At 46.0% G+C, this 15,493-nt stretch overlaps 1 protein-coding gene across 1 annotated transcript; it reads right to left on the minus strand.

Annotated features, from left to right (window-relative positions):
* Positions 1 to 739: 739 nt before the first annotated feature.
* Positions 740 to 10,882, minus strand: LOC136360912 (probable G-protein coupled receptor 19). The gene is made up of 2 exons (XM_066318503.1): positions 10,772 to 10,882; positions 740 to 2,159 (listed from the first exon to the last, which is right to left on the minus strand). Exon 2 carries the CDS (start codon positions 2,122 to 2,124, stop codon positions 901 to 903), a length of 1,224 nt encoding a protein of 407 aa, XP_066174600.1. The 5' UTR covers positions 2,125 to 2,159; positions 10,772 to 10,882; the 3' UTR covers positions 740 to 900.
* Between the last annotated feature and the right edge of the window lie 4,611 nt (positions 10,883 to 15,493).

Genomic DNA, 15,493 nt, shown 5'->3' on the forward strand with positions numbered 1-15,493 from the left:
TCGTGTCCTCTGGGACTCCTATCAGGGACCTCTTCAAACATTCCCAAACAGTGGAAGATGCTGCCAGGCCGGCATGGGACTAGTGCTCATGCTCCTGCTTCTGTTTGGAAAAGGTCACCCTTTGCTGCAGGTGCCACAGCCGTACCTCAGCAGAAGGGGTGCAGACCAGGCGACACAGCCAATTTCAGATGTGAGGAGGCCCTGGGTGCCCAGCACAGGTTTGGCCCTTTTTGCTCAGCAGCTCTTCTTCCCAGCTGTGCCACCTCTGGGTTGGTGCACCAGGCTGGGGGTACAAGGTGAGACCAAGGAGGTGAGTTTTCCTGGGCAGTTTAGACCACAACATCTCTGGAGAGGTGCAAGGACAAAGATGCAGAAGAATCCAGTGCTGGCCCAATGCTGACCCTGCTGGACCAGTGAGTATTTTGTCACTGATGAGGCTTAGACTGAAGCCAACAGGGCCCCCATAGGGCCATCATACCTGTTGGGTCTCAACAGGATGGATAACCCCCAGCTCAGCTGTATTAGTGGAAAGAAGCCTAGATGGCTTGGGGTGGCATTTACTCACTGTAGCCCATCCTGTAAAGGGATTAAAACAAGCAGTTTTTTGTTTCTTTCCCTTTTCTCCCTACAGATAGGGAGTGTAAGGACTCTTATTTTGCAGATAAGCATTGCTTGTCATTCTGGGAGAAGAGTTTCCCAAAGCAGAATGTAGTAATCAAAATGAAATTGAACAAATGCATCAAACCCAAGGCATTTAATAAAATAAAACATCTTTTTTTCCCCCCACCCCCCCACCCGCTAAAAGCTGGGTTAAAAATATGTAGCTATACATTGGTTCAAAAGGAGAGAAAACTCCTCCTTCTGAGAGTACAGAGTAACTTTCCAAACCAATGAAACCCACTAGACAAACGTATTTGGGGGATTGGATGGAATAGGCCAGGCAAGTTTCCTTTCCTTGGCTTCTCTGTTAAAAGCATCATAGGTGGAGTCTTTGGTGACACTTTTGGCTGTAGCTGGAATATCTGCAATACCAACATGATTTTTTTTTGCTATCCTGGAACTGGTGGTGATGGTGTATGCATTGCTTCTGTAGCATTTCATGGCAGACATGCAAAAAGTTTCTTTCATCCCTCTTCTGAAGTTTGCATTATAGATGGAGTAGAGGGTTGGCTTAGAGGCTGAGGAACTGAAAGAGATCCAGGTGACGGCCAGGAAAAGCAAGGAGCTCTTTCTGTAGTCTGTTTCCTGTGGGTGCCACAACTGCACCATGAAGAAAGGGAGCCAGGACAGGAGAAACATTGAGTTTAATGTTAAGAACATCTTGATGGTTTTCACTTTTGTTCTTGGAACAATGTTTGTTGTTCTCCTGACAGTCATTCCATCCGTGCCTATTCTCCAAATGTACTTAATGACTTTCTGGTAAAAAAGGATAATGAGGAGGGATGGGATCAAAAACACCAAGAGGAGGTGGGTAATACTGTAGGCAGATCCTTGCCAAGAACTGGGGAGAAAGAAGTTGCAATGGTGGTCGCTGCTGGAGCCGTGGAGAAAACAGGCCGGTGATGCAAACAGAGCACCACAGAGCCAAGAGACCAAAATCATTTTTTTGGCTTTCCCCCTGGACACTTTGAAGCTCAGGGGGTAGACGATGGTGTAGAACCGATCGACGCTGATGGCGAGGAGCACGTAGATCTGCACCCCGGGCGTGAGGTACTGCAGGTACCTGACCAGCCGGCACACGCCGCTGCCCAGCATCCAGCGCCCCGAGCTCAGCTGCAGCAGCAGGAAGGGCGCGCTGCCCATGCTGCTCACCAGGTCTGCACAGGCCATGGACACCACAAAGTAGTTGGTGGTGGATTGTGTCCTCCTGCTCCTGTGGATCACTAAGCACACGAGGAAGTTCCCCAGGACAGAGATCAGCCACAGCACTCCCCAAACCACACCGGCAGCTGCGATTTCTCCTGGCCTCAGCCCGTACTCTGCCAGAGAGTGGTTCCTGCTGGAGCTGCCTCCTGGGGGTGGAAGTTCTGCCATCTCGTAGCCAGCAGGGCTGGAGGCTTTGGGGCTGCTCATGTTCTGCAGCAGCAAGGTAAGGAGGAGAACAGGACCACTGCTGTTATCCATGCTGTGAGCAAACTCAGCCACGTCTTTTGCTCAGGCTGCAAACAGAGAGGAGAGAAAAGATTCTCTTGAACAGCTGTGTATGAAAAGCCCATCTCAACCTACAAAAGAATATTCTCAGTAGTAGAAATATATACTGTGACTTCTGTCTTTCTGGGCTAATGCTGAAATACAGCTTCTGGGTTCCGCTGTAGCTGGTGGTATGAGAGGCTGTGTCGGGGGGATCCCATCCCATTCCCTGGCTGGTTTGAGGTGGCTGCCAGCCTTTCATGCCCTTTCACACCCTTTCACTTTTGTTCCTCACAGCCCCATTCCACATCTGTGCTGTGTGCACCATGACCCCAACCCTGCCTTTGTGGGGGTGATGAGAAAGGCAGGACCCCTTGGTCAACACAGAGGGTCCCCAGGTAATAAGAGGCCTCAGTCCTGAAGAATTTCTGGACTATTACCATGTATGTCCACAAACCCTTGTGGTTATAGCCCCCTTTTTCATGTAGTTTTCCTTGGAGAAGCATGTCTGCAGTGGGAAGCCTTTCCCTTGGGGCTGGGATGCTGCCCAAGGAGGCTTCCTGGGACTGAGCACCCTCACCACCAGCCCCACACCTCTGGAAGAATGACTGTTTTGCTCTTGAGTGATCCTTAGAGCCTTGTGCATGAAGTGAGCTGAATTTCTGGGAGCCCTCCAGTGAGAGGCCTTCGAGGTGCGCTGTTTGGGCCATTGTTCTTGTCCGTGGGATAACCATATCCCCAACTAGTGACACCAGACCTATCACCTGTCAAATGTCACTGCCTGTGAATAACAGTTTGTCTGAGGGTGTCACCTGTGTGAAATTGTTCTCCTGCACCCTCCTGGCAGACACACCACAGAATGTGACTGGTGTGGTCTCCTGTTGTATGTCTATATTGCTAGATAGTCTCCAGTGTTGAGTTTAGCCGGATGGTTGGGTTGGTCTTGGCCTGTCACAGGGATAAAATGGAAAAATAGCTAATTTTAGTGGTTATACATATGCAAACACCCTGCTGCTTGCAGTCATCATCTTGACATGCAAAGCCTTTTACTCACTAGACATACAAATGGGTCTGCTCTGAGAATGCTGAACTCCAGGGCTTGATAATGTGCAAGATAAATCAGGATTCAGTCATGGGCGGAAGATCAAAAATTTCATCCTAGAAGCCAAATAAACTGGCTCAAAAAGCCACCATCATCTTCCTCAGCTTTCCAAGTCATCCAAATTCCCAGGTTTGCTTTCTGATGGGCTTTTTTCAGTGCTTCGCTGATACTTTTTGCTGTGCCTACTCTGGCTCTGCATCTACCACCTATTGTTTTCTCCTTGTCTGCCTACTCAGAGTGAAGCCTGAAAGCACAGTCACTGAATTTGGGATCTCAACCTTGGTGCTGTTTTGCATGTCCCCTTCAATAATGCAGTGCAAAAAATTGTCAGGTGTGGAAGAAGAAAAGCTGTATTAATTGCTTGGTGTGGTTATAGAAGATTTTTCCCTCTAGCTTCTAAGAGCCTGTACTTAGTGTAACACTGTTTGTGCCAAGTGAAGAGGCACTGTCAGATGTCATACATCATCCCTGGTCCCTTCCTCTGCTGGACAGCTGTGGGTGCTGCCTGGCCTTGCCTTCCCACTCATCTTTGGTTGCCTTCCCTCATTGTTTTCTTAGTGGCTTTGCCTAGCAGATGATTCCTGATTTCTCAGAGGGTTCCTGCTTGTCTTTTCCCACCCTCCTTTGGATGGATCTACTCCCTGGAGGAATCCTGCTGTCACCAGCTGTTGGCAGGGCATGTGGGCTGCAGTGTCTGACAGAGTGGCAGGATGCATTTTCAGTGTAACCTGCTAAATTACCTGTTAGAATTATTTGTAATAAAATAATACACATGAAGCCTATTAACTAGACAGAAAGGAACATTACGGGATAATTTTCTTCCTTAATTTCCCTTCTTGACCTTCTTGCAGAAGTATTTGCCATTTAAAAATAGCCAGCTGTACAAATTGAGCTTCAGAGAAGAATAATCAGATAAAATGTCTTGACCAGTACTGAAGAGCAGTGGAAGTCTGGTACAAGAATGAAATGGCCTTTCTAAGCTGTTAAGACAGGCAGACTTGCTAACACTGTTCTCATTGTATTTCTTCTTGTGAGCCAGATCTGCTCTCTGTGTCTGCTCAGACCTGACACATTTGGTTTTGCAGGTGGGTAGACCCCAAAATAGTTACAGGGTTGTATTTTTTGGCTTTTTTTTTTCTGATGCATCTTGCCTAAGAGTCAGCCCAACCACTGCTCATGGGAGAGCTTGGGTTGCCTGCAAAGATGACTTGGAGAAGACAGGAATTGAGTAGCCCTGGGCAGTGTGTGACCCCAAAAGAGAGCAACCAGTGGGTGTCCAAAGGAAGGAGAATTCCAGGAGGTGAATCCAGCTGCCTTCTGTTGGAGTTTTGCTGGCGGAGGAAGCAGCATGAGGGTGGGAAGAGCTGCCCATGTCTAGCACAGATAGTTCTGTGTGGTGCTGATTTCCTTGCTGTCAGTGGAACAGGAGAGGCACCAAACAGGGGGGCAACTAATGCTGAATTTTTTTATTCTTCTTTGGAAAACTCCCAGGTCATTTACCACACTGCCCACGAGGCACTGGTGAAAATATGGGTGCAATTACAGGGAGTTTAACTAACTTGAGCCTAGGATTTCACTGGCTGTACAGCAATTATTTGCTTTATTTTTCAAAAAAGTAAAATGCCCTCTGATTAACCACTGTACTCTGAGGTTCCTGCATTCCTAGTCATAGATATTTTTTTTCTTCAAATGGACTAGAAACTATTTTCTTTTAAGTGATCTCTATTCAAGCCTATTTTCCTTATGTGGCACTGAGATCGGGATCATGCCCTGATTTAGTACTAAGAACCTGAGTGTCTATGGCCTAGCATATATTTTTCTTCAGTGAGCAAATCTGATTTTTATGATTCTGTTTTTTATAGTGGAGACTTGAACTTCTGTATTATGAGTAATGCTCCAAAAGGATACGTGACCATAAAAAGCTCAGCATAGGCACAACTCTTTATGGGTCTGAGATGCAAATAACTGGAGATACCATGATCTTCTACATCATTTAATCCCAATTCCCATGTCTGTGCTTGCTGCATTGTTTGCTGAAATAAGCTTTAAGTGTTAGTGAACCATTCAACTTGGAAATATCAGATCCATAAAAACCAGTGATGAATTCTGCCAACTCCCTCTGCCCTGAAGATCCATAAGCAAAAATTTAGAAGCACAACAAGTAAAATTTATGTATAGCAAGTAGGTGAGGCCTAATTACATTTTTTTAGTTAACAAAAATGCTTGTATTAATTTTCCCTTTAAACCAATATAATACGGGCCTGAATGGCTGCATTCCAGTAATCACGAGTCTGCATGGATTCAGCAGTGCCAAAAATCTCACTTTGTCTTTCAAGCATTTTAGAGTGGGAATCCTTTCAAAACTGGTATGAGGCCTTTCTGTATTTCTGCTTAAAAATCTACTTTTTTGTGCATTAGCTTTGGAAAAGACAGAGCATCGAGGTGACTCATATTCATTGAAAAGGGATTTCCTAGTGCCACAGTTCCACTTTATTGACCTTAATCTGCAGTTTGGAAATCAAACAGCTCCATTTTTGAGCTGATAGTTCTCCAAAACAGATCTGTTACTTAGAGATTAACTATTTGAGCCACAAGAACTTCATGAAATCACTGCTGCATACACTTGACTGTTGCACAAAGCCCATACAGCATAGCCACTGTGTGTTTGTGTGTTCACTGTCCTGTCTGAAAATGCAGTGTCCATTGCAATTTGGAAGAGCAAAAGCTAATAAGACTCACAAAGAAATGCAGTAGATGGGGTTTTGAAAATGTTTAATCAAAAGAAAAAAGTATTTTGTTTCCCAACTAGTGTTTTCCAAGATTATAAATGCAGCTAAATAAGCAGATCATTGTATATTACTTGACCTAAGCACTAGCAGAGGGGCTGTTTTATTCGAAATATTTTACCTCTCTGCCTCACAGCTGCAAAACACTAGGTGAGCACTGGCCCAGCAAATTATTTCAAAAGCATTAAGCCGGTCATTTACTCCATAAACTTCCCTCTCTGGAGAGCATCTCGGGAAAAGCTGCCAGACTGGAAGAGAAATGCTTCATCTAACTGAGTGTAATCAACATTAGGAGTGCGAGTAAATTGAATCAGACTGGGGGAGGGGGGCTTTTGTCTGGCTGTGAGGCGCTGGAAGGTGACACTCACCCTGCCTAAATTCAAATGAGCTGCCCTGTTCGTGCATTGTGCCAGTGCAGAAGTCCCTTTGTGGAAGCGCACGGTGTTTCAGCCTCTCTCTGTCCCTTGCTGTGCAGCGATGGCTGTTGTGCATATTGAGGCTGTTTAGTCCTCCTGCTTCCAGTGGAGGAATGCGGATGCACATGCTTCTGTAAGCACACAGCTTCCCTGGCAGTCCTTTTCTCTGCTCTGCTGCTCATAAAAATGCTCAGCTCTTTGCCCTGCTCCTCTTACGAAGGTGTTTCTATTCTCTGGGCAGCTCTTCTGAGCAAAGCCTGAAAATCTCTCGAGGTGAAGGGTGTTCCTCCTCACTCTCTGCATTCCAGTGTGTGGGGATAGGAAACCTCTGCCCCTATTTCATCAGGAGAATAACATATTTTGAGTGCAGTGGAGCCTTTGAGATCTGTACCCACATCTCAAATGCTGCTGCCTGCTCTCTAGCTTCACCTAGCTGGTGGAGATCCCTGTCCTGCAGCATGGGTGACCCAGGATGACATGACTGTAAGCTTGGATTGGCTCATGGATGGAGCTCTGTGCTGGTGTGGACATGGCTCCACTGGTGGTAATCGGTTCAGCTGATGGTGATCGGTTCTGAGCTGAACTGATCCAGTGAGCTGATCTGTGGTTTTGCATCTCACATCAGGATCTGAGGGCCTAGCCCGTGAGGCCCCTAAGGAGTGAGGGCATGGGAGCAGGAAATATGGGTGGAATCAAATAAAAGAAGGAAATGTTCTAATTTTCAGCACATCTGAAGAGTATCTTCTGTGTGCTGGAGGAAATTCAGGGCACCCAGGCAGACTCTTAGACATTGGCCTTCTTTGACTCTTCAAGTTCTTTTCTGACTGTTTTAACAAGATATTAAAACTGAGGACAAGGATGTAATACTGCAACAGCTGCTGGGATTGGAATCAATTTTTATTTCTTGTACTGGCTGCTTGGGGAAGAATCCTTTTTCACCTTCATCCTTCTAACTGAGCTTACCAAGGAGTGAGACATGCAGTAGCTAACTGGGACAAGAACAGCCTCCATCTATCCTTTCTGGGTCTGTCAGCTCACACCTGGAGTAACTGCTGTGACCTGGAGCACTGGGTTAAGGGCAATTCTACAAGGGATGATTTTGAAGAGCAAGTAGGATTCAAACCCACAGACAAGTCACAAGTCACTGCATTTTGGCTGAGTTTCCTTTATAGATGTTGCCATTTGCTGAAGTTCATTGTGGTTTAAAATGTTCTGGGAGCAATGGCTTTTCTCTGCATCTGGGGAATTTTTCTCATGTTTTTACAGGGTGTTAAGACTGACCTAGAGGAAGTCACTGTAGGTCTATTAAATTGGAGTAAGTTGCTAAAACCCAGAATAAACCCATGAATAAAATTATTCTTGCCCCTAAACCTTGATACGTTTATTTTCTGTTGGCACTGAGAAGGAGCCCTTACTGTAAGTGCAGAGTCCGCTTACACCCAACATCCTGCTCTGGTCCAGATACAGGCAGTGGTAAAATATGAGCCAGATTTGTGGTCAGTGTTACCCAGACAAAGAGCACCACACTGTTTACAAACAGGTACACAATGGTTGCAAATCTCTTCTTAGAGATGTAACTCTTGGCCCTGAAGGACAGCCCTGCAGGTTTAAGTGTTTCAAGGCTTTATTTTATCCTCCTGCTGCTGGGATTAGTATGCAAAACTCCAGATTGGCCCTAAATGTCTAAAAATTATTATCTAAAAACAGTGGCAGAACCCATATCTGTGCCCATTGTGACTGTGGGGGCACAAAAAAGTGAGAGCAATCAGAAGAAGGACTGACCTAATTTCCAACTCTGTTGTCACAACAGCTTCCACCTACTGGATTGTTCAAGAGGAGTGTAGAGAAGCTTGAAATACAGCTTTGGAGGCTTTTTGTCCTCCCCAATGGGGATTGAATCTGTCCTTGGGCATGGCTAGGCTGCACCCATTCCTGATTCAGAGGTAAAAATATAGATGCTGTCTCCCACAGGCTTGCATTAATTTTTGGCAGCACCAGGCCCTGCCCACAGCACAGCACATTCTTTTGCTGGATGTGAGGAACACGGTGCTTTACCAGGGCTGCTTTGCCATGGTGGGTGTTGACAGATGAGGGGTGGTGAATCTCACGCCTGGCTGGTTTCTCTGCCCATCTCTTGGAAATTCTCACCCTCTCCCCCACAGGGAAAACGCACCAGCATTACAGCTCACCCTCTCACCAGCAGGGAGCATGAGTTCTCCTGCTAGGGGAACCTGAGGGATATTTTTTTTTTTTCTTTTTGGACTGTTGGTTTTGTGTGAAAAGATTATGTAGAAAGGAATTCTTGACAGGAAATCTTGTGAAAACTGCTTTCTTGTCACACAGTGTGTTAATTTGGCAACAGGATTTTGGCACTGGTGAGAACATTAGTGCTGGGATGTGAGAGTTCCTGTCATGTGGCTCTTGACCCTCCTTGGTAATATGGACCTGGTGCTCACAAGGCACCTGGCTCCCTGGTCCAGACACGGTGACAAAGAGTGGGGTGGCAGTGGTGGCTTATAACCAGAGATGCCTGAGATGCTTCCAGGAGGACCAGGAGGACTTATCTGGTAGGAGTAAGAGGAGCAGACCTCTCCTTCCTTATTTGGTTGGTTGTTTTGGGGTTGTTTTTGTTTTTGTTTTAAAGCCTCTGCCAGAGGACACAGCCATTAGTGAGAGCATTTCAGTCTTCCTACACCAGCTTGGCTGGAGAAGCTGGGAGGGCTGAAGGCCATGCACAGCCTGAAGTTGGGCTGGAAATGCCTGATGTGGGATTTGATTGTGGCAAGGGAGTCTCTCTGCTAGGAAAGGCTCAGGGAGGACAAAAGCAGCCCAGGAGAACCCACTGAGGCAAGGTGTCAGCCTGCTGATGGCCCATGATCTGGAGATGCCCTTGTGGACAGGGTGCCTCTTGCAAAAACTGTGTTTGCTGCCTGCCAGAGGGAAGGTCTAGGGAAAGATGGAAGCTGCTGGAATGCAGAAATCCCAAACACTCAAGAGCTGCATCATGTTTTGGTGCTGGGAAAAGTGTTGGGGAGGGTGAGCTGACTCCACCTGAGGATGTTAGGTGTTTGTTCTGCATTGTCTAGCTGAAATTGCTCTCTGAGAGCAAAAACACCTGAGGGAGGGTGTCTGGTGGGGCTGCAAAGGAAAATGCAGATGGAGGTCGTGTGGTGTGACCCAGGTATGGGAATTGCAGGGCACAGCTCTGCAAATAGAGGCCTCACAGGAGAGCTGCGGGGGAGTGAGAGTCTGCAAGCTCTTACTTTGAGACAAGGAGCACAGTTCCCCAAATGTGTCTAAGGTGTTGAGATTCCTCCCCTCACTGACTCATCTGACACCAGAATGCTTAAAATAAATCAGAAATCAAGCCTCCTCATAAATCAAGTTTCAAAAAATCCATATTTAGACACCCAAATAAGCTTTTAAGGATGCCTCTGGGTTGGCAAACAGTTCTTCTGCAAACCAAGCCACTTGTTTAAGCAGTTAAGAGTGACTTTAACAACAAACCTGCAAAAACCACATCTGAGAACCTTTGCCAGCAAGAACGAGCTCTGAATCCTGCCTCATACACACAAATGGCCTTTGGAAAGCAGAAGGCAGCTTTACTTCCCTGTTTCTCCGTGGAGCCAACATACTCTTTGACATACTGGAAGCCAGCTGGATAAATGAGAAATATTGCTATGCATTCTTAGAGAGTCTGTGCCTGAATTAGCTAAAGCAGAACAGCTCTCTTGCCTATGTTGGCTATGGGTAAGCAAAGATTGCTTTGCCTCTGGAGTTTCCCTGAGTAGCTGCACCAAGGAACTCACACAGAAAAAGGGAGACTTCAGAGCTTTCAGAAAGGATGACTTCAAATTAATGATTGAAAAAATGCAAAAACAGCTGTTCTATAGCAATAACATGAGGAAGGAAGGAGCTGTTTGAATGTATTTAGAGACAGAAAAAATCAGATAAGCAGATCATTCTGCCCCATTGCTGTAAAGTAATTTTCTGTTTTCACTGAACTGATGATGTCAGGAGATTGTTTCAGACAAACAAGTGAAATAATCGAAAGATAATGAATATAGACAGAGAGGATGTAGATTTGTCCAGAAAATATTGGGAGTTATTCTGCAGTAATTCTACACACTCCATTGCTTTCAGCAGAATAAGCTTAAAATTCGAGCCCCACAGAGCATTTTCTCCTGAGCAATGAGTCCTCCTGGCTAATCCCCAAGTGATTCAAATGCACATAAGTAAATACACGCAAGATAAATTACTGGAAAAGATCATATTGTTTGTATCCTCAGGGAGAATTACCCCTTTAGCTACGGCACAGCCCCTGTGCATCCACATACCTGCTCCAAAGCATAATCCCAGAGGCGCCGGTCTCCTCCTTGCCCTGCTGGTTATCCCAAGTGAAGCCACGTCTGGGAAGCTCCCGGTCATACTGGGAACCACCTCCAGGTCTGCAGTGCCTCTTCCCGGCTGTTTGCAGAGCCTGAGGGGAGGCACGGGATATTCCACCCCTCTTCTTCACCGGAGGGGAAAAAAAACCCAAAAAGACGTTTGGCTGGGGTGGCCGCTGGCCAGCTCCTCTCCGTGTCATGTGGGACGCGGATCGTGCGGCCGCCCCCCGGCAGCTCCCGGCAGCTGCTCCCGCCCCGTCGGGGCCATCAGCACCGCGGACAGCGCCGGGGGCGCCGGGCGGCCGCTCCGGGACACGGGGAACACCGCGGGGACACCGGGGAACACCGCGGGGACACCGGGGGGACACCGGGAGGGCCCCGGGGCTCGGCCGCCCCCGGCCCGCGGCGGGGCCCGGCTGCCGGAGCTGACGTGCCGGTTGCCATGGCGAGCGCGGCGGCTGGAGAGGATGCTTTTCTCCCACGATGGTCGCCATGGGACCCCGCCGATTGAAAGGAACGCAGCGAATGAATAAGAGGAGGGAGGTGGAGAGAATATTTAACTAGTTTCCTCCAGGAATTTGCGCCCCCCCCCCCCCTTTTTTTTTTTTTTTTTTTTTTTAAACAATTCCCTTGTGGATACTAAAACACAGACAGCCTGGCCTGTTCCCCTGCTTTGCCGTCGATTTAAAACTGGGCAGCTTTTTTATTTTATGGGGAATGGCACCAACACAATTTCCTTATGTTCTCTATCACAAACACCTTATTAAGCAAGTGGGAATAATACCAGCCCTCCCCAAATCTCAATCAGTCGTCTCTCTCAAATGTTTTTCCTGCAGAATTACAATGGCTCCATAAATTGTATTGCACTGCAAGTTTAAGGGGAAAAAAAAAGATCATTTTAGTCCTGACAAACTTTCTGCCTGTGAACTAAGCAAGAAATTTGTTTGGAGTATGGATTTCTATTATTTTGGGATTTCTGACTTGAAATGCATTGGCAAACTAAACCAACAAAGGCAGGGTATTTTCCTTTGTTTTCCCTCATTTTTCAGCAGAGAACTCCAAGTATGTACACTTTTTTTTTTTTTTTTTTTTCCCCTAGATATCTTTAGTGGAGAAAAAGTACAGGTTTTTTATTGAAAAAATACTCTCAAGGTGGAAATAATCAATGTGGCGTTTTCCCCCTTAATGGCCATGGTGTAGTTCAGTTTCCTACATTTCACACTTTTAAGTTACATTACTCACAGTGGAGTGGGCACCCTGAGAACCAGGTCAGAAACACAGAATAATAGACTAGGCTAGAAATAGGTAATGTGTGGGCAGATTTTTTGACTCAATGACATGGAGAGTGTCAACAGGAACTGTTCATTTGTCTGTTCATTTGCCAGTGGAAGACCTTGGAAGGGAGCATCAGATGAAGGAACCTGGTTCAGAACACGAAGAAAGGGAGTAGAGGGGAGTTCCTCAAAGTGTGGGTGAAACCTCCTGGGGTTCCTTGCCAAAGGATGGTGTGGGTGCAGAATTGAAATTGAGGTGAGATTGAACAAATGTTAGGAAAAATGCTAAATAGAACTCTAATCTCTAAATGAATAAAACACCTTTCTTTCAGAAAATCATCTGAGCTAAGTGCATTGGAATTTGGGAAGTCTCCTGGAGAAAGGATAGTACTGAGGTCCAGTGAAAATTTTTTTTATAAACAAACCAATTTTTATGAAGTTTGGGCTGGAAGTGTGACTTTCTAAATACACCTACAATATGCATTTGCCCTGTTAGAGAATGGCAATAGTGACAGCAGCTTGGCCATCATCAGCTTCATTGCCAGATACTTCATGCAATGTTTTTCAAAGTTTGCTGGGTTTTTTTTCCCAGAAAGTTGGGGTTCATGGGTTTTTTTGGGGTTTTGTGGTGTTTGGTTGTTTGGGGTTTTTGCATTTGTTTTCTTGGGGTTTTATTTGTTTGTTTTGTACTTTTAACTGTTTTCCTCCCTGTGATTGTCAGTGTTAGAGGAAGATAATCTTAATTTTTGCCTACTTTCCAGCTTGGTTTTCCTGATGCAGCAGGGTGAAGGAAATTTGCCTGATATTTGTGTTGAGGAGGTGTTGTCCAGGGAGATGATAACTAACTCAACTAACTCACACCTCAGTTCCTCCAGTTCAGGGGTAGAACATTTCGGCAGTTGTAAATGCCCCATGTTCTGAAAGAAAGCATAAAACCCTGGCAGTTGTTTTGGGGTTCACTTTCTCCTTCTTGCCCCACAGACATAAGGATGAGGACTTGATGTATTTAGGGATACTTGTTTTTCCATGAACTTTGCTTACATTATCTTCTTCAGTGGCTGTTGGATTGGTCAAGCCTTTATAAAACCCGAGCACATAATTTTGTATTGATAAACTGGAAGAGAGTGAGGATGTACACCTCCCTCAGTATATCCAGAGAGCCTGAGACGTCAAGTCGTTATTGCTTGGAGACTTGTTTCTCTGACAAGAGCTAAGCAATTTTCTCAAGTTTTTCCCAAGCCACCCCTGTTATTTCAAATCTGATGTCAGATATTGCCAGAGCCACAGTTGCTGTTGATTATTTTGGAACTGCTTTTGCAGGGTTGAAGTAGTTTTCAGTCAGCATCGATCTGACTTTATTGCGTGGGGTTCTTTTGATCAAACCTGGAAGTAAATCTCTGTTTTGTGGTAGTTTGTTTTTGTTTTGGGTGGGGTTCTTTTTGGGTTTTTTCGGTTTTTGTTTGTTTGTTTGTTTGTTTGTGGGTTTTTTGACACCTGTCACATTCCTGGTATTAAGGAAGCTTTTATTGCTGCCAATGAATCCAGAGACAGACCCAGACAGAGATGGCAAATACCCCAACTGACACTTGACAAAAGGGCTCACCACCAGAAAGTTTGCTGTGGGGAGGGGGAGAAGAGAAATAAATCTTGTGAAGGATGAAAGACAATAGGAGCAAATAAAAATGTATAGAGTGTTGTGCCTTCCATGTATTGGGGTCCTTATGGCTGAGTTACTCCCTGGGATGCAACTCCACGTGGAGTCTGTGTTTGCAGGGGCAGGCAGGGGGAAATTATTGTCATTTTTGCACAGGGCTAAACTCTGGTCTGGGCTTGATGGTCCTTATGGGTCCCTTCCAACTCAGGATATTCTGTTATCCTGCATTTTCTGTTTTGTTCAGGGGGATCAGGCTCTGGGACTTGGTACACAAAGGTCACCAGCCCTGGAGGCAGCTCTGGGATTGCACCAGGAAAAGTCTGTCTTAAATTCTTGCCTCTGTTGGTGCCTCAGAGGTGCAGTTCTGGACCCATGTTTAATGTCTCTGGGCCAAAGTCTGATCAGGAGAATCTGCACTGGGTTGAAGTGAAGCTGCTGTCCACTGAATCCCCATGGCAAAGCCCAGCCTGTTACTGGTTAAACACATCTCCACTGGTTGTCCTGGGGCTGAATTTGGCCCAGGGTCTCGAGAACTTGTACCAGTGCTCTCTAAGAACACTGCATTTCAGCCTGGACAAGGATCTCAGTGTGAATTGTGCCACCCAAAGGTAGCCCACCAAGAGCAGGACTTTTTGTTTTGTCCTGTTTGTTGTTTTCACCTGTTTTAAATCCCAACAGAGGTTCAGAGAGTAGTGAGAAATGCTCCACAACAGAGCTAAAACCATATATTTTCTTAGCTGTGAAAAGAAAAGGTTTGACCTTGCCCTTCTGGGATCTGAGCAGAGACATGTGATAAGAAAGTGAAATTGTAGGATAACAAGATCTGGGAACACCTTGTATGAGCCTGGTGTGGAAAATAGCAACTTGCCTGGAGGAAATATGACTCACTCTCACTGGTGTTTGGGAATGTAGGGGGATGTCTGTGTTTCTGTTCAATCAAAGCTTGTTATGAACTCGCTTACTTTGCCTCCTCCCCAAGCATTGCATGCAAAGCAGGAGACACTGGCCTGAGGAGTGAATATATTGTACTGTGCATCCTAATGGATGTCATTCCATGTGACCTGCATGCACACAGAGCAGCTGGGATGAGTCAGATCTCTGAGGCTGCCACAGCTCCTGCATTCTTGAATTAATGCACTTGTTGGAAACAGAGCAGGGCTGATGTCAAACCATTCATTGAGAAGCAGCAGTAAGATCTGTAGCTGCCTTAAAGAGGAGTTCATTCCCTGGAGATGTTGATCCCTTGCCTCTTACTCGGGGAGAGTTTCTAATCATGTGGTGATGTCAAAGTCAGGTCAAGAGGCTGAGGACAGAAAGCATTTATGGCAATGCCAGTCAGGGAATCCTAAACAGGGAGGGAGCTATGGCACCAGAAGGAGCTATGGCAAGCACACGAAACATGGATAATCCAGTGCTAAGGAAAACAGAATCACAATTTATTATTTCAGTCTGTACACACTCTTTCTTGACTGAACATGGCTGATTTGATTGTTGGGGTGGCTACCTCCTTCTCAGCAGAACAAAATCTGTTTTACTTTCCTGATAGGGCCAGAGAACCCAAGATAGCTCAGATGTGGTCAGTGTAGTTTGGGGGCCTTGTATAGAGCAGAACTGGGGATGTGAACTTGCCTTAAACCAAACCAAAGCAAAACCCCCACCAAACCCCAAATTTATGACTTGCTGTTGTCTGCCTACCTTCAGATAAGAAGCCTGGATCCCTGCAGGCTTCCATGGCTCTCTTGG

This window comes from Sylvia atricapilla, chromosome 5 (genome assembly GCF_009819655.1).
Source record: "Sylvia atricapilla isolate bSylAtr1 chromosome 5, bSylAtr1.pri, whole genome shotgun sequence".
Classification (NCBI taxonomy): Eukaryota; Metazoa; Chordata; class Aves; order Passeriformes; family Sylviidae; genus Sylvia; species Sylvia atricapilla.

Coding starts and splice junctions, on each gene's coding strand:
- LOC136360912 (XM_066318503.1), bottom strand. CDS start 2,124: ATGGATAACAGCAGTGGTCCTGTTCTCCTCCTTACCTTGCTGCTGCAG.